Raw genomic sequence first — 26,240 nt, 5'->3', positions numbered from 1 at the left:
GTCCCTCAATGCTGGAAGGGGGGACCCGAACGAAAACGTTTTGGTACCCCTAATCTAGTGCAGTACAACTATTTTTTCACGGCATTGCATTTTTTATTGACAATGAACTTAAATGTAATAACTTTGTTTATAAGGAAGTAACTTAAATATATATTGTATTATTTATACCAGCATTTCTTTAGAAAGTTTACACCAATACTGGTATGTTGAAAACTATTGTGTTGCGCTTTCAAACTCAAATCTGGACCTCCAAGCCAGTTCCAATGTGTTTTTTCATTGTTCCCCTCTAATCAGGGACTGATTTAGACCTGGGACACCAGGTGGGTGATTCCCCTCCAATCAGGGCCTGATTTAGACCTGGGACACCAGGGGGGTGCAATTAATTATCAGGTAGAACGTAAACCTAGCAGGCTCCAAACTTTCCCCTCATCAGTCTACACCCCATAATGAAAAAGCGAAAACTGTTTTTATTTTATTTTAGCAAATGTAATAAACATTTAAAACAGAAATACCTTATTTACATACAGTGGCAAGAAAAGTATGTGAACCCTTTGGAATTACCTGGATTTCTGCATAAATTGGTCATCAAATTTGATCTGATCTTCATCTAAGTCACAACAATAGACATACATAGTGTGTCTAAACAGCTTAGGGCTGTTGTCCTGTTTGAAGGTGAACCTTTGTCTCAGTCTGAGGTCCATAGCTCTCTGGAGCAGGTTTTCATCAAGGATCTCTCTGTACTTTGCTCCGTTCATCTTTGCCTCGATCCTGACTAGTCTCCCAGTTCCTGCCGCTGAAAAACATCCCCACAGCATGATGATGCCACCACCATACTTCACCGCAGGTTTCCTCCAGACTTGACGCTTGGCATTCAGGCCAAAGAGTTCAATCTTGGTTTCATCAGACTAGAGAATCTTGTTTCTCATGGTCTGAGAGTCTTTAGGTGCCTTTTGGCAAACTCCAAGCAGGCTGTCATGTGCCTTTTACTAAGGAGTGGCTTCCGTCTGGCCACTCTACCATAAAGGTCTGATTAGTGGAGTGCTGCAGAGATGGTTGTCCTCCCATCTCCACAGAGGAACTCTGGAGCTCTGCCAGAGTGACCATCGGGTTCTTTGTCACCTCCCTGACCAAGGCCCTTCTCCCCTGATTGCTCAGTATGGCCAGGCAGCCAGCTCTAGGACGAGTCTTGGTGGTTCCAAACTTCTTCCATTTAAGAATTATGGAGGCCACTGTGTTCTTGGGTACCTTCAATGCTTCAGAAATGTTTTGGTACCCTTCCCCAGATCTGTGCCTCAACACAATCCTGTCTCGGAGCTCAACAGATAATTCCTTTGACCTCATTGCTTGGTTTTTGCTCTTACATGCACTGTCAACTTGTGGGACCTTATATAGACAGGTGTGCCTTTCCAAATCATGTCCAATTAATTGAATTTACTGCAGGTGGACTCCAATCAAGTTGTAGAAACATCTAAAGGATGATCAATGGAAAAAGGATGCACCTGAGCTCAATTTAGAACCTCATTCCAAAGGTTCTAAATACTTACAGTACCAGTCTAAAGTTTGGACACACCTACTCATTCAAGGGGTTTTCTTCATTTTTTACTATTTTCTACATTGTAGGATAATAGTGAAAACATCAAAACTATGAAATAACACATATGGAATCATGTAGTAACCAAAGAGGTGTTAAACAAATCTAAATATATTTAACATTTTAGATTCTTCAATGTAGCCACCCTTTGCCTTGATGACAGCTTTGCACACATTCTCTCAATCAATGATTTTCCAACAGTCTTGAAGGATATGCTGAGCTGAGCACTTGTTGAAATTAAATGACACCATATATAGATTCTACAGACCCCACTTTTACATTGGCACAAAGAAACATTTTTTTTCACTATAATCCCAATATTGGCAACATGGTCTTAAAATAACATTTAACTATTTTTTTTTAACATAAATTCCTTCTTGCATTTGTTTATAAGCACAATAAAATTCGACATTGATTAAAATGTAATATCTTTTAAATTAGTTATCCACCTTGCAATGTTTTGAAACGCGGGCTTTTATTTTGAAAGTGTCTTCATTACCATAGGAAATGGACGTCACATCGTCAGTGCTCGCAGAATAACTAGTACAATAAAGGTGTTTTCTACTGCTTTAAAACTACGCACGAACGTGAACGAATCCGCCGGTTTAATATCTCCACCTGTGCGAGATCCACATGATGAGAAAATTATATTATGAATAAAAATGGATAATTTATAATATCCGAAGTTTTAATGAACTATATAGTAAGTCGAAGTATTCTTTAAAGACGAATCGGAATGCTTCGGAAGGAGACCTCCCGGTCATACCACGAAGTAAGTTCTGTTATGGCCACTGACTGTTATGGATTTTAATTGATTATTGATTTCATATCATTATCAATTACTTTACAATCGCATCTATCTGTATTGATCGATCACTTTTCAGGAAATTGGGGGGAAAACATTGGGACTTCTCGAGGAGGTGATCCTCGTATAGAAACAATATCATGTGACTTTTAAGACGTTTGCTTTACAATTACAGTAGGGTACTTGGAAGTCTACAGACCTACCTGATCTAAAAGTGGATGACACTGTGTACTTTATATACGCTGATACTTTGTGTTAAATCAACCATTAACAATATAAATCTGTACCCTTATTTGATACAGTTCAATGACGAGGAAGAACTTCAAACCCCAGACTTCTACCAAGACAATGACAGTGCCAACGGTGGCCCGGAGGAGCCAGATGAATCCATTGCCAGTGTTCTACCAGGTTCTATTTTTTTTTTTTTTTACTATATTCAATTGTATTTTCTATTCTATTATAGTCTATTATAGTCTATCCTATTATAGTCTATTATAGTCTATCCTATTATAGTCTATTATAGTCTATCCTATTATAGGCTATTATATTATATCATATTCTTTTCTATCCTATTATAGTCTATTATATCATATTATATCCTATTATAGTCTATCCTATTATAGTCTATTATATTATATCCTATTCTTTTCTATGGTATTATAGTCTATTATATTATATCCTATTTTCTTCTATCCTATTATAGTCTATTCCAAAAAAATAATATTGTAAAGACTACTGTAATATTCATATTATCTCTATTTTATTACCTATAATATGTAAATAATGTATTGATTAACAATCTTTCCTTACTATTGAATTATTATTTGAATAGTTTTGTCCTTTATATTCACTGCATTATTCCAGAGGAGGACATGGTGAACAGCAATCCATTTACACTATTCAACAAGGCCTGTCTGAAGAACGTGTTCACTGTCCTGCTGCTGTTCATCTACCTGGTGCTGACTGCTGTGGCTGTGTTCCTGGCCTATCAAACCATCACTGACTTCATGGAGAAGCTCAGTCACCCTGTCATGTCTGTCACATACAAGGAGGTGGATGCCTTCTCTCCCCCAGGTTGGTGGAACTGCTCTTAAGTACAGATCTAGGATCAGCCTCCCTCAATACTAACCTTAAAGGGGTGGGATGCAAAAACTGACCCTAGATCAGCGTCCAGGGGCAAATTTACCCTATGTTTAATAAAGGTGTCAATTTAGCAGGTTTTATTTTTACAATACTGATCAGAGAGAATATAGTTTTTAAACATACTTAAAAAAGAATGACATGCTTATATTTATCTTTTTTTGAGAGAATAAGTTCAATTTGATTTAATTCTTAGTTTTCTTGATGAGACTTTAGTTTCTTGTCTTTGTTTGTGAGCAGGCATCGCCCTGTACCCTGGTTCGGCTCAGCTACTGAGCTGTAAACACCACTACCACGCCCATATCCCACCACTGGTCACCCCAGGGAAGCCCCAGCCAGGAGATTGTGTCATGGAGGAAGTGACCTACACTGGCCCCTACACCAACCACACTGTGGTGAGAACCATACTATCATAGAGCCCCTACACCAACCACACTGTGGTGAGAACCATACTATTATAGAGCCCCTACACCAACCACACTGTGGTGAGAACCATACTATTATAGAGCCCCTACACCAACCACACTGTGGTGAGAACCATACTATTATAGAGCCCCTAGACCAACCACACTGTGGTGAGAACAACACGTCTATAGAGCCCCTACACCAACCACACTGTGGTGAGAACAACACGTCTATAGAGCCCCTACACCAACCACACTGTGGTGAGAACAACACATCTATAGAGCCCCTACACCAACCACACTGTGGTGAGAACAACACGTCTATAGAGCCCCTACACCAACCACAATGTGGTGAGAACAACACGTCTATAGAGCCCCTACACCAACCACACTGTGGTGAGAACAACACGTCTATAGAGCCCCTACACCAACCACACTGTGGTGAGAACATACTATTATAGAGCCCCTACACCAACCACACTGTGGTGAGAACAACACGTCTATAGAGCCCCTAGACCAACCACACTGTGGTGAGAACAACACGTCTATAGAGCCCCTACACCAACCACACTGTGGTGAGAACAACACGTCTATAGAGCCCCTACACCAACCACACTGTGGTGAGAACCATACTATTATAGAGCCCCTACACCAACCACACTGTGGTGAGAACAACACGTCTATAGAGCCCCTACACCGACCACACTGTGGTGAGAACAACACGTCTATAGAGCCCTTACACCAACCACACTGTGGTGAGAACAACACATCTATAGAGCCCCTACACCAACCACACTGTGGTGAGAACCATACTATTATAGAGCCCCTAGACCAACCACACTGTGGTGAGAACAACACGTCTATAGAGCCCCTACACCAACCACACTGTGGTGAGAACAACACGTCTATAGAGCCCCTACACCAACCACACTGTGGTGAGAACCATACTATTATAGAGCCCCTACACCAACCACACTGTGGTGAGAACAACACGTCTATAGAGCCCCTACACCAACCACACTGTGGTGAGAACAACACGTCTATAGAGCCCCTACACCAACCACACTGTGGTGAGAACAACACGTCTATAGAGCCCCTACACCAACCACACTGTGGTGAGAACAACACGTCTATAGAGCCCCTACACCAACCACACTGTGGTGAGAACAACACGTCTATAGAGCCCCTACACCAACCACACTGTGGGGAGAACAACACGTCTATAGAGCCCCTACACCAACCACACTGTGGTGAGAACAACACGTCTATAGAGCCCCTACACCAACCACACTGTGGTGAGAACAACACATCTATAGAGCCCCTACACCAACCACACTGTGGTGAGAACAACACGTCTATAGATAGATCACGGCAACATTTCTTCTAAGCATTTTCATTCACTCATTAGTCGCTTGCTTGGTTGATTGGTCGGTTGGTTGCTTGGTTGGTCGGTTGGTTGCTTGGTCGGTTGGTTGGTTGATTGGTCGGTTGGTTGGTTGATTGGTCGGTTGGTTGGTTGATTGGTCGGTTGGTTGGGTTGATTGGTCGGTTGGTTGGTTGATTGGTCGGTTGGTTGCTTGGTTGCTTGATTGGTCGGTTGGTTGCATGGTTGGTTGCTTGGTTGATTGGTCGGTTGGTTGCTTGGTTGGTAGATTGGTTGGTTGGTTGCTTGGTTGGTTGATTGGTTGCTTGGTTGATTGGTCGGTTGGTTGATTGGTTGCTTGGCTGATTGGTCGGTTGGTTGATTGGTCGGTTGGTTGATTGGTTGCTTGGCTGATTGGTCGGTTGGTTGATTGGTTGCTTAGTTGATTGGTCGGTTGGTTGATTGCTTATTAATCTCTCATGGACAGGGCACGTAACATAAATGGTATTGGACGGAGTTATGTAATATTTTAGTTCTGGGTTTCTGAGATGAGTTGGTTGGTTGGTTCAGTCAGCCATTCAGTCATTCATTTAATACATTAATTCCTCTCCTGGTTGTTGTAGAAGCAAGCCTTGGTGGTCAGCGGTCCAACAGATGTCAGAAACAGAGAGTTGATCTTCCTGCAGTTCAGTCAGAACGAGACAGAAGAGGATTTTAGTGCCATCACATACATGCTCTTCGACAAATACAACGACCTGTCCGGGAGGTAATGCACTGGCCCAGTTTAACATAACAACCTGTCAGCCCAGTTTAATACAAAGACCTGTCAGCCCAGTTTAATACAACGACCTGTCAGCCCAGTTTAATACAACGACCTGTCAGCCCAGTTTAACATAACAACCTGTCAGCCCAGTTTAATACAACGACCTGTCAGCCCAGTTTAATACAAAGACCTGTCAGCCCAGTTTAATACAACGACCTGTCAGCCCAGTTTAATACAACGACCTGTCAGCCCAGTTTAATACAACGACCTGTCAGCCCAGTTTAATACAACGACCTGTCAGCCCAGTTTAATACAACGACCTGTCAGCCCAGTTTACTACAACGACCTGTCAGCCCAGTTTAATACAACGACCTGTCAGTCCAGTTTAATACAACGACCTGTCAGCCCAGTTTAACATAACGACCTGTCAGCCCAGTTTTATACAACGACCTGTCAGCCCAGTTTAATACAACGACCTGTCAGCCCAGTTTAATACAACGACCTGTCAGCCCAGTTTAATATACAGTGCCTTGCGAAAGTATTCGGCCCCCTTGAACTTTGCGACCTTTTGCCACATTTCAGGCTTCAAACATAAAGATATAAAACTGTATTTTTTTGTGAAGAATCAACAACAAGTGGGACACAATCATGAAGTGGAACGACATTTATTGGATATTTCAAACTTTTTTAACAAATCAAAAACTGAAAAATTGGGCGTGCAAAATTATTCAGCCCCTTTACTTTCAGTTCAGCAAACTCTCTCCAGAAGTTCAGTGAGGATCTCTGAATGATCCAATGTTGACCTAAATGACTAATGATGATAAATACAATCCACCTGTGTGTAATCAAGTCTCCGTATAAATGCACCTGCACTGTGATAGTCTCAGAGGTCCGTTAAAAGCGCAAAGAGCATCATGAAGAACAAGGAACACACCAGGCAGGTCCGAGATACTGTTGTGAAGAAGTTTAAAGCCGGATTTGGATACAAAAAGATTTCCCAAGCTTTAAACATCCCAAGGAGCACTGTGCAAGCGATAATATTGAAATGGAAGGAGTATCAGACCACTGCAAATCTACCAAGACCTGGCCGTCCCTCTAAACTTTCAGCTCATACAAGGAGAAGACTGATCAGAGATGCAGCCAAGAGGCCCATGATCACTCTGGATGAACTGCAGAGATCTACAGCTGAGGTGGGAGACTCTGTCCATAGGACAACAATCAGTCGTATATTGCACAAATCTGGCCTTTATGGAAGAGTGGCAAGAAGAAAGCCATTTCTTAAAGATATCCATAAAAAGTGTCGTTTAAAGTTTGCCACAAGCCACCTGGGAGACACACCAAACATGTGGAAGAAGGTGCTCTGGTCAGATGAAACCAAAATTGAACTTTTTGGCAACAATGCAAAACGTTATGTTTGGCGTAAAAGCAACACAGCTGAACACACCATCCCCACTGTCAAACATGGTGGTGGCAGCATCATGGTTTGGGCCTGCTTTTCTTCAGCAGGGACAGGGAAGATGGTTAAAATTGATGGGAAGATGGATGGAGCCAAATACAGGACCATTCTGGAAGAAAACCTGATGGAGTCTGCAAAAGACCTGAGACTGGGACGGAGATTTGTCTTCCAACAAGACAATGATCCAAAACATAAAGCAAAATCTACAATGGAATGGTTCAAAAATAAACATATCTATATCCAGAATGGCAAAGTCAAAGTCCAGACCTGAATCCAATCGAGAATCTGTGGAAAGAACTGAAAACTGCAAATGCTCTCCATCCAACCTCACTGAGCTCGAGCTGTTTTGCAAGGAGGAGTGGGAAAAAAATTCAGTCTCTCGATGTGCAAAAATGATAGAGACATACCCCAAGCGACTTACAGCTGTAATCGCAGCAAAAGGTGGCGCTACAAAGTATTAACTTAAGGGGGCTGAATAATTTTGCACGCCCAATTTTTCAGTTTTTGATTTGTTAAAAAAGTTTGAATTATCCAATAAATGTCGTTCCACTTCATGATTGTGTCCCACTTGTTGTTGATTCTTCACAAAAAAATACAGTTTTATATCTTTATGTTTGAAGCCTGAAATGTGGCAAAAGGTCGCAAAGTTCAAGGGGGCCGAATACTTTCGCAAGGCACTGTAACGACCTGTCCAGAAGGTAATACACTGGCCCAGTTTGTTCGTTTAGAGCACAGGTTTCCAACTTAATTCCTGGAGGGCCGAGTGTCTGCAGGTTTTTTCACTCCCCCTTATACTTGATAGATCAATTGAGGTAATTGATTAGTTAGGAACTCCTCTCACCTCCCCTTATCTAGGTCTTGATTGGACATGAATTGAAAGGAGATTTAAAAAAAACACCAGCACAAACTCAGCCCTCCAGGAATAGAGTTTATAATCTCTGGTTTAGAGTAATAGAGTTTATAATCTCTGGTTTAGCGTAATAGTTTTTAAATCCCTGGTTTAGAGTAATAGAGTTTATAATCTCTGGTTTAGAGTAATAGAGTTTATAATCTCTGGTTTAGAGTAATAGTTTTTAAATCCCTGGTTTAGAGTAATATTAAAATCCCTGGTTTAGAGTAATAGAGTTTATAATCCCTGGTTTAGAGTAATAGTTTTTAAATCCCTGGTTTAAGGTGTAATAGAGTTTTTAAATCCCTGGTTTAAGGTGTAATAGCGTGAAACCTACGTGTAATGAGATGTGCGTTACAACAACAACCGTTTTGCCCTCGACCTTCTGTTGTAGCGTGGATAAATCAGGGTTCATGCAGGACTGTGAGAGGAACTACTCCATGGTGACGTTCTCTGGAGGCTTCAGGACCTGGGTCAAGATGTCACTGGTCAAGACCTCTGGGAAGAAAAACGAGTCCATGGAGTTCCGGCAAGAGGTCAGTATATCGTTTGTAAACATTCAGGTTTCCTTAAATGTTGTCCATTTTTTAACATTTTTTAATAAGATTAGCAAAATTATTAATTTTAGCATCTACTGTGGCAGAAAACATACAACATGTCGCACAAAGATGACATGTTCCTTGTTGTAGCTGACATTATTTTGTAACGACAGCTTACAAAATAGTTTTTTTTTTTTTTTCCATCGTGACAAAGTTATAGAAAAGTTGTCTGTTCTTCCCAGTCTAGTGTGGTCAAGTATAATGACAAGAGGCCTGTAGCAGAGCAAAAAGCCATTCAACTTTTCTTTGTCGCGTTTGAATGGAGGGATCCTTTTGTACAAGAAGTCAGAGATGTAAGTGAACACATTCATATCGTATTATTAGAAAAGTATCTGTTTTTTTTTCCCCCTTCTATATTCAGTTTTATTCCATTCTATCCTATTCTGGTTTATCTTATTCTAGACTACTCGTGTAGTTATTTCTCCTATCTCCGTTCTGAGAGGAGGGGGGGAGGAGCCTATAGTCGTACTCAATGAAATATTTGCCCCATTGTCTCCTCCTCAGATTGTGACAGCCAATCCGTGGAATACCGTAGCCATCCTGTGTGGCGTGTTCATGGCTCTGTTCAAGGCGGCTAACTTTGCCAGTTTTAGTGTGAAATGGGTCATCAAGATTCGTAAGAGGCATCTGAGGAACAGAAACAGGGAACCGACCACATCGTCTCAGAGATACGTAGTAACTAATACCGACATTAATAGAATAGAAGAATAACTATCATTTTTTCCCCGTGAACGAACTTCTTTCAATCAATCAATGAGGCACCTGCTTTGAACTGTATATATTGCCCTAGGTTATGGGCAGCGTTTAAAAAAAAATGTTGTTTTGGGATCATCACATCACATTTTGTATGTTTAAGTATTGATGAGATTGTAACGTATCTGATTTTAGACAACTCAACTAAAGGTCAAATTCACAACGATTTTTGTTCCTTCATACATACGTCATATGTAGCGTTCCAAAATGTGACTGGGGAAAATAGGATTGTAAAAATTGTATTTATGAATGTTATGAAACTGGTTTATACCATCAACAACTGACATGAACTACTGACATGTAAGCCAAAGGGAACTCCCTCAGTTTACCTTCCATAACATTCTTAAATCTGAGTTTCAATTGAGCAGTGAGGTGTTTTAAAACGTGTTTTTATTTTTTTATTTTTTTTAGAATAACTTAAATTCTTAAGTATCTTATCACCTCTAAATTACTGGATATTTTATGTATATACTGTATATAAAAAACAATGTAAAGGGAACAATGAGTAATACTTACCAAATGTGGACCATGATGCAATTGCTTATTTGTTTGTTTTTCCGTTGTTTGTTTCCTTTTTTTTATACAAAGAATGGGTGAATCTAGAACGAAGGAGTCAATCTCACTGGATGACTCAAATGACTGAACAACTGACTCATACGACTGAACAACTGACTCATACGACTGAACAACTGACTCATACGACTGAACAACTGACTCATACGACTGAACAACTGACTCATACGACTGAACAACTGACTCATGCGACTGAACAACTGACTCATGCGACTGAACAACTGACTCATGCGACTGAACAACTGACTCATACGACTGAACAACTGACTCATACGACTGAACAACTGACTCATACGACTGAACAACTGACTCATACGACTGAACAACTGACTCATACGACTGAACAACTGACTCATGACTGAACAACGGACTCATACGACTGAACAACTGACTCATACGACTGAACAACTGACTCATGACTGAACAACTGACTCATGACTGAACAACTGACTCATACGACTGAACGACGGACTCATACGACTGAACAACCGACCCATACGACTGAACAACTGACCCATACGACTGAACGACGGACTCATACGACTGAACAACTGACTCATATGCCTGAACAACTGACTGTTACTGAACCCAGAGTAATAGTCTACTACTGTTTTCTTTGCTTCTACACACTAGGCAAATATTTACGAATACCACCTCATCCTGCCTGTGGGCTTTCTACTTTATTTACACATCTTGGAAAAACTGGACTGATCAACAAGCACCTGGGATTTACTTGAAATTGTGTAGAGCTTTTACTGTGAAATAAAACCATTTGCTGTGCAAATTGATTGTGTTTAGTCACTTTCTATGACCGTGCGCCCCAAATCCACTATAAGAATCTGCAAAACATACTTGCAACTGTACCTACATCAACGTTATGGCCTTCATTCATAAGCAGTCAGTTGTTGGTTAACGAATGATTTATATACAGTATACACTAGATGACTACTTTGGGGGGAGGGTGGTGCTGTTGAAGCCACCGTGCCTCCATCTTGGAACTCCCCCACCATAGTAACACGTATTTAGGAATCTATAGAAATCCATTTATGAATGTCTACCTTCGTCTTTGCCACATTTCTTCTATTACAGACACCTTCATTCATACTTTTAAATGATATTATGTGAGCTAAACATAACAAATTAAAAATTAAAAAATGATTTCTAAAGTATATACTTAAATACATGTAATTTTGTCCTTGAAATATTTCATTGAAATATTGTAGAATTCTATTCATTCCTATGGAGGACTGCTCCTACTGGGGAGTACCAATATGGCCGACCTGGTGGCTTCAATCCCATCAGTACCCTGGGTTGGGGAGTAACAGGTTACATGTAATCCGTCACATGTAGGGGATTACAAAAACGATTGGTAACTGTAATCCGTTACGTTACCAGCAAAAATATTGTAATCAGATTACAGATTCTTTTGAAAAACTAGATGATCACTTCGAGGATTATTTTTAAACTCAAGAGGATTTTTTGCTAAAAAACACTTCTCTGTTTTCTCAATGACATTCAAATAAGCATTGAAGAAAGGCGCAAGTTTAAGTTTGTTCCACCTGAGCGAGTTTGACCACCAGTCAGAGACCACTATGATGACACATCAAATGATGACCACCAATCAGAGACCACTATGATGACACACCAAATGATGACCACCAATCAGAAACCACTATGATGACACACCAAATGATGACCACCAGTCAGAGACCACTATGATGACACACCAAATGATGACCACCAGTCAGAGACCACTATGATGACACACCAAATGATGACCACCAATCAGAAACCACTATGATGACACACCAAATGTGTTTGATGGACTGCGGGAAAAGAGCAGGAATATACTTTTTTGTTTTACATTTCTACAAAATGTATAATACAAAATGAGTGTGCAAAGCCGCCTTCGGCTACTTTGAATAATCTCAAATATAAAACACATTTCAGGTTTGTTTAACACTTTCTTGGTTACTTTCTGAATGGTTCCTTTGTTTGCCATTGGGCATTAATCTGTAGTGTTTTAATGTATGTTTTTATTATTTTGATGGTTAAATCTCTTAGTGTTGTATTGGCATCCTGGCATCCCCTAATCTACATTGACACACCCATGCACACACACACACACGCAGATATGCACCCACTCATGCATACACACACTTGCACTTCTACACTTGCATACTTCAACCCCCCCCCCCCCCACACACACACACACACACCCGTCCGTTTAGAACATGTATATGTTATCTCCTGTTAGGGTCTATATATATATTTCATAATATAACGTCCATTCCGCCATCGTGCCTCAAATAGTAATTCTATGAGTTATTATTTCCATACTATATTTTTAATTCATTGTTTCTTTCCAATTGGTTATTTGTGGTCCCAGCTGTTTAAGCCAGTTTCTTTCTAGTTATCTGTTTAAACGCTGTTATTCTCATAATTCTGAAGAGGTATATTTATCAGAGTAGAGGAACAGTGCATGAGGGGTTCTCCCCTCAGAGTATGTGTTCTGGATTTAGAGAAAGCGCCAAACGTTTGAAAGTATCGTCCAATACTTTGTATACTTCAATCCAGAAATGATTGAGGACCGGGCAGGAATATAATATGTGAGTTAGCTCTGCTCTCCCTACAGTAACGCCAGCAACTTGGTGTGATGTCACGGTTGTATTTTCATTGTATTATAGGAGTTTTCCAAGAATATTACCTCCTCCAAAGTAGAGAGTTGGTTATCTTGGACGTGTCTCTTGATATGTCCTCTCAGTCCTCTTTGGTTATTACTATTTGCAGCTCATCTTCCCAATTAGTTACCACTGTAATATTCTCATATTTTGTTTCTTCTTGGATAATTCTGTATATGTCCCCCAGCACATTCTTAGCATTTACTTGGTTATAGGTCTTTGTTATATGTTTAATTAAAGGATGTATATCACTAAGCGTTTTATTACGTTCCACTGCTTTAGTAAGACTTTTTACTTGTAAATAATTGTAAAACTGAGAGTTCTGGATGTTGCACTTTTTTGATAGATTCTCAATTCTATTCAATCAAATAAGCCTCACATAGTAAATTAGCAATTACATTTATTGCTGACCAATTTCGACAATCTCTCTCGGTGACTTCAACACAACAATTCCACACTTCTTGGGCTTATTTTCATGGACAGATTTTGGGTTGAATGAAACCAAAGATTTTATAACTAAACCAAGATAACCCACAGGCTGTCGTTTCAAACGGAAACAAATGAGTCATAGTGGGCAGAACCAAGCACGATTTAGCGAGAACCTATTGGTTCGTTCTGTCATGTATTTGCATATTTCCGTTAGAGAGCGCCTACTCTGCGAAGTGCGCTTGTGCCTTTGCGCCCCTTCTAAACAATGCGAATTTAAAAAAGTCTAACCGGGTAAAGTCTGTCGTAACATATTTTAGTTTTTGGAAAAGAAAACTGTATTGAGATTAAATATTTAATCGATGAGAAAATTAGTAAAATGTTCGAATACATCCAATCTTCTCCCCACTGATTTTGGTATTGGACATATTTGGTAGTGAGGGGAAATGCCAAGCGGAAGCTTCAAATAGATACATCCGGTGAAATATTTGTCTCATTGTTCTATCTGTGGTAAAAACCTTTTTGGCTTCGCGTCTTCACGGCCCGGTCCACATCTGGGAGGGTCAACCGGGTCGATGCAGCGACAAGACGGGAAGTGGATGAACTTGCGCCACTAAACGAGATATTTTCACAGGTATTCTTGCTAAATGTACATGCGTTTAGCTACATACACACAGTTATAACTTAAAATGAGAAGAGTTTGTTTTGGGTCAGTTTTGAAGACCTTCCGTGAGAACAGTGCGTTTGTTTCCTTGCTAGATAGAAGTAACGTTAGCTAATGTAGCTAGTTAGACATACATATTTTAGCTAATGGTAGCTAGCTAGCTAACGTTATGTAGTTAGTAGCTAACCTCATGCATATACAAACAACAATATAACAAAGTAGCTAATATATTTAAATGTGTGTCTGAAGTAGCTACGTTGGCTAGCCACTTGTTCGCCAGAGCAGTTAGCTAGTTGTGAACAGAGCCATGTGTACGGAAAGGCTCCATCCTAAACAAGGCTAGCTTTGCTAGCAAAACAATGGACTGGATATGGCTGGTGTTTGTTGATAGCCACGCAACGCATGTATTGACAACCCACGCCCCCTCACACACAAACACACAAAACAGTGGCGATTTTAGCATGTCAGTCTTGGTGGGCAAACTATTTTTATTTTATTTTTTTAGGTACATGTCAGCAAAGCCAGTACACAATACAACACATTATTTACACTATAACGGTGACGAACGTTGCCCACCAACTGTTAGGGCATACATAAAGCAGTCCCAACAGCATATATTTTTTTGTTCAGCACCATGGAGTGAATCCTTACCACTGCTACATCTTAATATCAGCAGAGCCTTTTCTGGCAGTGAAACAGTTAGTTCAGCTTCATTTACTGCCTTTGAAATAAACATAGCTGACATGGCTGACTTGTTTAAACAAATGTGGTTTCTACTGACAATTGAGATGTACAAACTATGGCATAAGGGGATGATGAGCAGATAAGAGGCCATCTGTAATTTTGATTAAGAAATTAATGACCGAGCTAGGACGGACGTAGTCAATATAACTAGTTGTTCAGCACTTTTGAAATGTACAGCGACAGAATTCAGAATATGAGCCGTTCTTACAGTATTCTCCCGGTACACCAAGTCATAACTGCGGGATAAATAAAGTTGGCTTATAAGCAGACATTGAAAGCTCTTACAATATTACGCTTATCTTAAACAGGCGATAGGCTAGACGTGCACCACCAATTCAGAACAGTAGGCTAAGTTATGAGGGGGAAATGGACCAAATGATTAGGGTGAGGCACATGGGCTACTAACAGCTTACTACACAACATACACTTAGTATTACTATCTTAGCTACAGTATACATATCTCCCTGGCATATTACATCATATATGCAGGAGCATACAATGCATATTTGGACTCACCTTGTTGTGCTGTGCTCACTTGAACAGGAAGGTGGCACGGCGGCCCTTCTTGTGGGCAAATTTTGTCAGCAAATTGTGGCATTCTCTGGATATATGGTGCTTTCAAGACAATTGGGAACTCTGGGGGGGGGACGACACAATGTTGAATCATGACGTCAGGGATCTTCAGGTTGGAGATCTAGAAAGAGGCCAGAGTTCCCGACTTGGAATACCGAGTCGGAAGACCGTTTTCTTCCCCAGAGTTCCCAGAAGTCATGCAGGATTGACAGCATGACCAATGTTCTCAATATTTTCTGGCTGATGGTGTTGCATGTGAATGTTTATCCTTTTAAGCTTGGAAAAGAGACCCTTACAAACACAGCAGGGTATTGATTGCTTTGCAGTTAGCCGCTGATTCCTTCCAAACCACTCCGCGTTGAATTTGCGATTTCCAACTTGTTGTGTAATGTTTGTCCAATGGCCGATGAGCTAAGATTTTGAAAGTATGATGTTGACGTGATCAGCCCAATCAAAGCTACGGTAGATATAGTGTGATTTGACCTCATTTTATCTGTGGCCAATGACCTTGAGCGTTCTTGGATGGGCACTTTTAATGTAACTTTGGCAGCACCCAAGGGGCTTGAATGTTCGAGCTCTACCCTAAGATTTTGCAGTGATGGGGTGTCCCCATGAGTGACAGAACACTGAGCCAATCACAGCACAACTAGAGAACATTACCAACCCCAATGCTCTGTTTTTTCTGCATTGCTGCCCACCACCACCCACCACCCACCACCCACCACCACCAGTTTTGTCAATGGCCTACACACAATACCCCTTAATGTCAAAGTGAAATACTTTTTCGCCTTTTTTTTTTTTTTTATAATAAAACATTTTAAAAAGTTGACATTTCTTGTGTCAATAAGTATTCAATCCCTTTGTTATGGTAATCCTAAATAAGTTCAGGAGTCAAAATTAGCATAAGTTGCATGGGTTTTGACCCCACGCATAGAATTCTTTAAGGTCCCTTAGTCGAGCAGTGAATTTCAAACACACAGACCAGGGAGGTTTTCCAACTTCCTCACAAAGAAGGGCACCTATTGGTAGCTGGGTAAAAAGCAGACATTGAATATCCCTTTGAGCATGGTGAAGTTATTAATTACAATGTGGATGGTGTATTAAAAAACCCAGTCACTACAAAGATACAGGCGTCCTTCCTTACTCAGTTGCTGGAGAGGAAGGAAACCGCTTAGCGATTTCTCCATGGAGGGCAATGGTGACTTTAAAACAGTTAGAGTTTAACGGCTGTGATAGGAGAAAACTGAGGACTAGCGACTCTTTGTGGCGGGTCGGGCGTCACAACCGGCTGACTTCGGTCGTCGGTTGAACAGCGTTTCCTCTCATTGGTGTTGCTGGCTTCCGGGTTAGGGGAGGGTTTGGCCAGGGGCGGGCTTTACTTGGCTCATCGCCCTCTAGCGACCCCTTGTGGCAGGCCGTGCACCTGCAAGCTGACTCGGTCATCAGTTGACACATTGGTGCTGCTGGCTTCCAGGTTTAAGCGAGCGGGTGTTAAGAAGCGTGGTTAGGCGGGTCATGTTTCGGAGGACGCATGACTCTACCTTCGCCTCTCCTGAGCCCGTTGGGGAGTTGAAGCGATGAGACAAGATGATAATAATCACGAAATTTGAAAAAAAAATACAAATAAAAGACATACTAATATTCCAAAACATTCATCCTGTTTGCAACAAGGAACTAAAGTAAAACTACAAAACATGTGACAAAGCAATTGTTCCTGGAGAGATACCGTCCTGTGAGTTCTCATTCCAGCCCTGTTCCTGGAGAGATACCGTCCTGTGAGTTCTCATTCCAGCCCTGTTCCTGGAGAGATACCGTCCTGTGGGTTTTCACTCCAGCCCTGTTCCTGGAGAGATACCGTCCTGTGGGTTTTCACTCCAACCCTGTTCCTGGAGAGAGACTGTCCTGTGGGTTTTCACTCCAACCCTGTTCCTGGAGAGAGACTGTCCTGTGGGTTTTCACTCCAACCCTGTTCCTGGAGAGAGACTGTCCTGTGGGTTTTCACTCCAACCCTGTTCCTGGAGAGAGACTGTCCTGTGCGTTTTCACTCCAACCCTGTTCCTGGAGAGATACCGTCCTGTGGGTTTGAACTCTAACCCTGTTCCTGGAGAGAGACCGTCCTGTGGGTTTTCACTCCAACCCTGTTCCTGGAGAGATACCGTCTTGTGGGTTTGAACTCTAACCCTGTTCCTGGAGAGGGGTTGGAGTTGTTCTCTCCACCAGCTTCTCCACCAGCCCTGCTGTCTGGCTCTAGAGCTGTTCTATCACCAGGTCATCCAAATGGCACCCTATTCCCTATGTAGTGCACTACTTTTAACCACAACTGGCACCCTATTCCCTATGTAGTGCAGTAATTTGTAACAGCAGTGCACTATATATAGGGGAAATTACCATTTGAGATGTACTCTGAGTCTGGAATTAGGCTAGTGTGAACTCTGTGGCACTCTGTGGACTGGCAGAGTCTGTGCTGTAGGGCTGGCATTCAGGGGAGGCCAGATTGGGTTAGGGTTGGGTGGTGATCTTAAGCATGTTGAGGAAGAGCCAGCTAGACGTGGGCGGTGGGAAAGAGCTGACCTCCGCTCCCCTCTGTCCCAGCTGACGGGGCAGAGATGACCTCCGCTCCCGTCTGTCCCAGCTGATGGGGCAGAGATGACCTCCGCTCCCGTCTGTCCCAGCTGATGGGGCAGAGATGACCTCCGCTCTCGTCTGTCCCAGCTGATGGGGAAGAGATGACCTCCGCTCCCCTCTGTCCCAGCTGATGGGGCAGAGCTGACCTCCGCTCCCGTCTGTCCCAGCTGATGGGGCAGAGATGACCTCCGCTCCCGTCTGTCCCAGTTGATGGGGCAGAGATGACCTCCGCTCTCCTCTGTCCCAGCTGATGGGCCTTTGCCAGTCAAGTCTCATATGCGCACACACACACACACTCTGCTGGGGCTTTGGGCAGTCAGAGGATAGCTGGTCACTTGGCAGCAGTCCTGCATGCTTGTACGTAACATAATATAGTCCACATGTATTTGGGCAGCTGACGTTTATATATAATTGAGGCAGCCGTGTTATACAAACAATTTGCACAGTGTCAGTTCAGTCAGTGAAGCTTTTAAATCGACCGTTTTCAATAATTCTCCTTTTTTTCCCCCTCTCTCTCCCAACAGTACGTAATGGCCTGATCTCTTTTTGAAACCCATCACCAATATCCACCATGGGGAGGGAAAGGAAGTGCATTCTCTGTCAGATCGTATACAGCTCCAAACAGGTAAAAAAAACTTTTCAAAGCCTCCTGGAAAGAAATCGAGTCATATAAAACATTTTTATAGCGCTTTTCTAAAACCTAAAGACGGCATTTTCATCCCCATGGCCTTGTTGTTGTGATAAATGTCATGATGTCTTTAGGTGTGAATGGTTTGTTGTGATGAATGTCATGTCTTTAGGTGTGAATGGTTTGTTGTGATGAATATCATGATGTCTTTAGGTGTGAATGGTTTGTTTTGATAAATACCATGTCGTCTTTAGGTGTGAATGGTTTGTTGTGATGAATGTCATGATTTCTTTAGGTGTGAATGGTTTGTTGTGATGAATGTCATGATGTCTTTAGGTGTGAATGGTTTGTTGTGATGAATATCATGATGTCTTTAGGTGTGAATGGTTTGTTGTGATGAATATCATGATGTCTTTAGGTGTGAATGGTTTGTTGTGATGAATATCATGATGTCTTTAGGTGTGAATGGTTTGTTGTGATGAATATCATGTATTTGGGTGTGAATGGTTTGTTGTGATAAATATCATGTCGTCTTTAGGTGTGAATGGTTTGTTGTGATAAATATCATGTCGTCTTTAGGTGTGAATGGTTTGTTGTGATGAATATAATGTCTTTAGGTGTGAATGGTTTGTTGTGATAAATATCATGTCGTCTTTAGGTGTGAATGGTTTGTTGTGATGAATATCATGTCTTTAGGTGTGAATGGTTTGTTGTGATGAATATCATGTCGTCTTTAGGTGTGAATGGTTTGTTGTGATAAATATCATGTCGTCTTTAGGTGTGAATGGTTTGTTGTGATGAATATCATGTCTTTAGGTGTGAATGGTTTGTTGTGATGAATATCATGTCGTCTTTAGGTGTGAATGGTTTGTTGTGATAAATATCATGTCTTTAGGTGTGAATGGTTTGTTGTGATGAATATCATGTCGTCTTTAGGTGTGAATGGTTTGTTGTGATAAATATCATGTCTTTAGGTGTGAATGGTTTGTTGTGATGAATGTCATGTCTTTTAGGTGTGAATGGTTTGTTGTGATGAATGTCATGTCTTTTAGGTGTGAATGGTTTGTTGTGATGAATGTCATGATGTCTTTAGGTGTGAATGGTTTGTTGTGATGAATGTCATGTCTTTAGGTGTGAATGGTTTGTTGTGATAAATATCATGTCTTTAGGTGTGAATGGTTTGTTGTGATAAATATCATGTCTTTAGGTGTGAATGGTTTGTTGTGATAAATATCATGTCTTTAGGTGTGAATGGTTTGTTGTGATAAATATCATGTCTTTAGGTGTGAATGGTTTGTTGTGATAAATATCATGTCTTTAGGTGTGAATGGTTTGTTGTGATGAATGTCATGTCTTTAGGTGTGAATGGTTTGTTGTGATGAATATCATGTCGTCTTTAGGTGTGAATGGTTTGTTGTGATGAATGTCATGATGTCTTTAGGTGTGAATGGTTTGTTGTGATAAATATCATGATGTCTTTAGGTGTGAATGGTTTGTTGTGATAAATATCATGTCGTCTTTAGGTGTGAATGGTTTGTTGTGATAAATATCATGTCGTCTTTAGGTGTGAATGGTTTGTTTTGATAAATATCATGTATTTGGGTGTGAATGGCTTGTTGTGATAAATATCATGATGTCTTTAGGTGTGAATGGCTTGTTGTGATAAATATCATGATGTCTTTAGGTGTGAATGGTTTGTTGTGATAAATATCATGATGTCTTTAGGTGTGAATGGCTTGTTGTGATAAATATCATGATGTCTTTAGGTGTGAATGGTTTGTTGTGATAAATATCATGTCTTTCGTTGTGAATGGTTTGTGTTCTTGTGTCTCCAGGAGATGGATGAGCATATGAAGAGTATGCTGCATCATCGGGAACTGGAGAACCTTAAGGGCCGGTGAGAACTACTGCTGAACTTACACTAACTTACCCATGTACCGAACTTACCCATGCACTGAACTTACCCATGTACTGAACTTACCCTAACTTACCCATGCACTGAACTTACCCATGTATTGAACTTACCCTAACTTACCCATGCACTGAACTTACCCTAACTTACCCATGTACTGAACTTACCCTGACTTACCCATGCACTGAACTTACCCATGTACTGAACTTACCCATGTACTGAACTTACCCTGACTTACCCATGTACTGAACTTACCCTAACTTACCCATGCACTGAACTTACCCATGCACTGAACTTACCCATGTACTGAACTTACCCATGTACTGAACTTACCCTGACTTACCCATGCACTGAACTTACCCATGTACTGAACATACCCATGTACTGAACTTACCCTGACTTACCCATGTACTGAACTTACCCATGTACTGAACGTACCCTAACTTACCCATGTACTGAATTTACCCATGTACTGAACTTACCCTAACTTACCCATGCACTGAACTTACCCATGTACTGAACTTACCCTAACTTACCCATGTACTGAACTTACCCATGTACTGAACTTACCCTAACTTACCCATGTACTGAACTTACCCATGTACTGAACTTACCCTAACTTACCCATGCACTGAACTTACCCATGTACTGAACTTACCCTGACTTACCCATGTACTGAACTTACCCATGTACTGAACTTACCCATGTACTGAACTTACCCTGACTTACCCTAACTTACCCATGCACTGAACTTACCCTAACTTACCCATGTACTGAACTTACCTTAACTTACGCATGTACTGAACTTACCCTAACTTACCCATGCACTGAACTTACCCATGTACTGAACTTACCCTGACTTACCCATGCACTGAACTTACCCATGTACTGAACTTACCCTGACTTACCCTAACTTACCCATGCACTGAACTTACCCTAACTTACCCTAACTTACGCATGTACTGAACTTACCCTAAATTACCCATGCACTGAACTTACCCTAACTTACCCATGTACTGAACTTACCCATGTACTGAACTTACCCTAACTTACCCATGTACTCAACTTACCCTGACTTACCCATGCACTGAACTTACCCATGTACTGAACTTACCCATGTACTGAACTTACCCTGACTTACCCATGTACTGAACTTACCCATGTACTGAACTTACCCTGACTTACCCTAACTTACCCATGCACTGAACTTACCCTAACTTACCCATGTACTGAACTTACCTTAACTTACGCATGTACTGAACTTACCCTAACTTACCCATGCACTGAACTTACCCATGCACTGAACTTACCCATGCACTGAACTTACCCATGCACTGAACTTACCCATGTACTGAACTTACCCATGTACTGAACTTACCCATGTACTGAACTTACCCATGTACTGAACTTACCCATGTACTGAACTTACCCATGTACTGAACTTACCCATGCACTGAACTCACCCATGTACTGAACTCACCCATGTACTGAACTTACCCATGTACTGAACTTACCCTAACTTACCCATGTACTGAACTTACCCATGTACTGAACTTACCCATGTACTGAACTTACCCTAACTTACCCATGTACTGAACTTACCCATGTACTGAACTTACCTTAACTTACCCATGTACTGAACTTACCCTAGCTTACCCATGTACTGAACTTACCCTGACTTACCCATGTACTGAACTTACCCATGTACTGAACTTACCTTAACTTACCCATGTACTGAACTTACCCTAGCTTACCCATGTACTGAACTTACCCTAGCTTACCCATGTACTGAACTTACCCTGACTTACCCATGTACTGAACTTACCCTAGCTTACCCATGTACTGAACTTACCTTAACTTACCCATGTACTGAACTTACCCATGTACTGAACTTACCCTAACTTACCCATGTACTGAACTTACCCATGTACTGAACTTAACCCTAACTTACCCATGTACTGAACTTACCCTAACTTACCCATGTACTGAACTTACCCTAGCTTACCCATGTACTGAACTTACCCTAACTTACCCATGTACTGAACTTACCCATGTACTGAACTTAACCCTAACTTACCCATGTACTGAACTTACCCATGTACTGAACTTACCCTAACTTACCCATGTACTGAACTTACCCATGTACTGAACTTACCGTAACTTACCCATGTACTGAACTTACCCATGTACTGAACTTACCCTAACTTACCCATGTACTGAACTTACCCATGTACTGAACTTAATGTACCTTAACTAACTTACCCATGTACTGAACTTACCTTAACTTACGCATGTACTGAACTTACCCTAACTTACCCATGTACTGAACTTACCCATGTACTGAACTTAACCCTAACTCACCCATGTACTGAACTTACCCTAACTCACCCATGTACTGAACTTACCCTAACTTACCCATGTACTGACTTACCCATGTACTGAACTTAACCCTAACTTACCCATGTACTGAACTTACCCATGTACTGAACTTAACCCTAGCTTACCCATGTACTGAACTTACCCTAACTCACCCATGTACTGAACTTACCCTAACTTACCCATGTACTGAACTTACCCTAACTTACCCATGTACTGAACTTACCCATGTACTGAACTTAACCCTAGCTTACCCATGTACTGAACTTACCAATGTACTGAACTTAACCCTAGCTTACCCATGTACTGAACTTACCCTAACTCACCCATGTACTGAACTTACCCATGTACTGAACTTACCCATGTACTGAACTTACCCTAACTTACCCATGTACTGAACTTACCCTGACTTACCCATGTACTGAACTTACCCTGACTTACCCATGTACTGAACTTACCCTAACTTACCCATGTACTGAACTTACCCTAGCTTACCCATGTACTGAACTTACCCTAGCTTACCCATGTACTGAACTTACCCTAGCTTACCCATGTACTGAACTTACCCTAACTTACCCATGTACTGAACTTACCCTGACTTACCCATGTACTGAACTTACCCTAACTTACCCATGTACTGAACTTACCCTAGCTTACCCATGTACTGAACTTACCCTAGCTTACCCATGTACTGAACTTACCCTGACTTACCCATGTACTGAACTTAACCCTAACTTACCCATGTACTGAACTTACCCTAACTTACCCATGTACTGAACTTACCCTGACTTACCCATGTACTGAACTTAACCCTAACTTACCCATGTACTGAACTTACCCTAACTTACCCATGTACTGAACTTACCCTAGCTCACCCATGTACTGAACTTACCCTAGCTCACCCATGTACTGAACTTACCCTAGCTTACCCATGTACTGAACTTACCCATGTACTGAACTTACCCTAACTTACCCATGTACTGAACTTACCCTGACTTACCCATGTACTGAACTTACCCTAGCTTACCCATGTACTGAACTTACCCTAGCTTACCCATGTACTGAACTTACCCTAACTTACCCATGTACTTACCCATGTACTGAACTTACCCTAACTTACCCATGTACTGAACTTACCCTAGCTTACCCATGTACTGAACTTACCCATGCTTACCCATGTACTGAACTTACCCTAACTTACCCATGTACTGAACTTACCCTAGCTTACCCATGTACTGAACTTACCCTAACTTACCCATGTACTGAACTTACCCATGTACTGAACTTACCCTAACTCACCCATCTACAGGTGCACAAATTGTTGCACATTTTACCCTGATTTTTCCTGCAGAGCGAGTTGGATTATGTTTTCTTGAGATGAATGAATTCCCACAACAGGAGATGATGCTGCAACTCCTGCCAAGTCTTGTGATCAGGAAAACCTTCCGGCACTTGATATTGGTCACGAGTGTGTGATTGGTCACGAGTGTGTGATTGGTCACGAGTGTGTGATTGGTCACGAGTGTGTTTATTTTATTTTATTTTTTATTTTACCTTTATTTAACTAGGCAAGTCAGTTAAGAACAAATTCTTATTTTCAATGACGGCCTAGGAACAGTGGGTTAACTGCCTGTTCAGGGGCAGAACGACCTTGTACCTTGTCAGCTCGGGGTTTGAACTTGCAACCTTCCGGTTACTAGTCCAACGCTCTAACCACTAGGCTACCCTGCCGCCCCGTGATGTGATTGGTCACGTGTGCCCAGCCTAGCATTATCTGGAAAATGGGTAGGGGCATAGCTGCCACAACTATGGCATATATTTATATATAGATACAATCAGACTCGAACAACCTGCTGATGACTGGAACAACTGGCCCGGACCTACTGATGACTGGAACAACAGTCTCGGACCTGCTGATGACTGGAACAACTGGCCCGGACCTACTGATGACTGGAACAGGGCCTACATTTTTTATTTTTGGCCCACCAGGTGTTGTGGTAGGTAGATAAAAAAAAATCTACCAGTCATTAATTTTTTCCACCCAAAATATTTTTCCCGACATAATTACATCCAAAAAATGTAAATTAATGGATGACCATACTTTTGTAATGTGATTTTTTTTTTAAAGATTTTTTTACATTTTTTGTTGTTGCCCTGAGTCTTTTAACCAAAATATCAGATGAGACAAAATGTTCAGCTGCCCCTTTAAGGGTGGGAGGTTACCGTGGTAACGGGATCTTTGTCTGTGTGTGAGATTTGGGATCTGGCTCTTCACTATCAGCTGAAGCAGCAGGCTCAAACTAACTTTGGAAAAACAACCGAGCTTGGGAACAGAACAATGTAAATAACTAAGAAACAAAAGGACAAAGTCTCACTCTGTAGACTTTAGAGTAAATTAGACTATGCCTCTTCTATGCCTGTGTGCAGTGTCTTCCAAAATAAATCCCTCAGCACTTCCCTCAGTGGGCACAGTGGGCTTCCAGGCAGCCAGAGGTGGGATATAGGAATCATATTTATTTGTGCGATTAGCAGCTATGAAACAAAACAGAAGAAATACTTTGAAAACAGCTACTGCAGCATTGAACTGTTATAAAACGCAGCTCGCACGTGACTTTGACTATTTTTATTCGCAAATGTAATGTTCCCGCTGTAGCCCTGCGTATTGACCACCCGCCAGCACCGTTCACCACTGCTGAAATGGACATTCTTACCCGCCAGCACCTAAATCTAACCGTGTTAAATTTATGCCCTGACCAACTGACTGAAGCAACAGGCCCCGGCCAACTGACTGGAGCAACAGGCCCCGGCCAACTGACTGGAGCAACAGGCCCCGGCCAACTGACTGGAGCAACAGGCCCCGGCCAACTGACTGGAGCAACAGGCCCCGGCCAACTGACTGGAGCAACAGGCCCCGGCCAACTGACTGGAGCAACAGGCCCCGGCCAACTGACTGGAGCAACAGGCCCCGACCGACTGACTGGAGCAACAGGCCCCGGCCGACTGACTAGAACAACAGGCCCCGACCGACTGATGACCGACTGACTGGAGCAACAGGCCCCGACCAACTGACTGGAGCAACAGGCCCCGGCCAACTGACTGGAGCAACAGGCCCCGACCGACTGACTGGAGCAACAGGCCCCGGCCGACTGACTAGAACAACAGGCCCCGACCGACTGATGACCGACTGACTGGAGCAACAGGCCCCGACCAACTGACTGTAACAACAAGCCGCGACCAACTGATTACCGACTGACTGGAGCAACAGGCCCCGACCG

General features: G+C 41.8%; 2 protein-coding genes across 3 annotated transcripts in view; both read left to right on the top strand.

The window, feature by feature from the left end:
- The first annotated feature begins 2,107 nt into the window (after window positions 1-2,107).
- On the top strand, window positions 2,108-11,120 carry LOC139383325 (proton-activated chloride channel-like). Its single transcript, XM_071127815.1, has 8 exons — window positions 2,108-2,363; window positions 2,699-2,804; window positions 3,261-3,470; window positions 3,777-3,931; window positions 5,927-6,069; window positions 8,806-8,947; window positions 9,193-9,303; window positions 9,515-11,120. The coding sequence occupies exons 1-8, from the start codon at window positions 2,328-2,330 to the stop codon at window positions 9,719-9,721; spliced, it is 1,110 nt and encodes a 369-aa protein (XP_070983916.1). The 5' UTR covers window positions 2,108-2,327; the 3' UTR covers window positions 9,722-11,120.
- Window positions 11,121-13,993: 2,873 nt separating this feature from the next.
- The window catches only part of LOC139383515 (zinc finger protein 106a), a 44,260-nt gene continuing 32,013 nt past the window's right edge, over window positions 13,994-26,240 (top strand). For both annotated transcript variants that reach the window (XM_071128081.1, XM_071128082.1), the window contains exons 1-3: window positions 13,994-14,077; window positions 18,574-18,674; window positions 20,513-20,574. In XM_071128081.1, the coding sequence (XP_070984182.1) occupies window positions 18,621-18,674; window positions 20,513-20,574 (116 nt within the window). In that variant the 5' untranslated portion in view covers window positions 13,994-14,077; window positions 18,574-18,620. The remainder of the gene's footprint in view (window positions 14,078-18,573; window positions 18,675-20,512; window positions 20,575-26,240) is intronic.

This window comes from Oncorhynchus clarkii, chromosome 25 (assembly GCF_045791955.1).
Source record: "Oncorhynchus clarkii lewisi isolate Uvic-CL-2024 chromosome 25, UVic_Ocla_1.0, whole genome shotgun sequence".
Classification (NCBI taxonomy): Eukaryota; Metazoa; Chordata; class Actinopteri; order Salmoniformes; family Salmonidae; genus Oncorhynchus; species Oncorhynchus clarkii.
The sequence above is the reverse complement of the archived record's forward strand: the minus strand, read 5'-3'. Positions and strand labels throughout refer to the sequence as shown.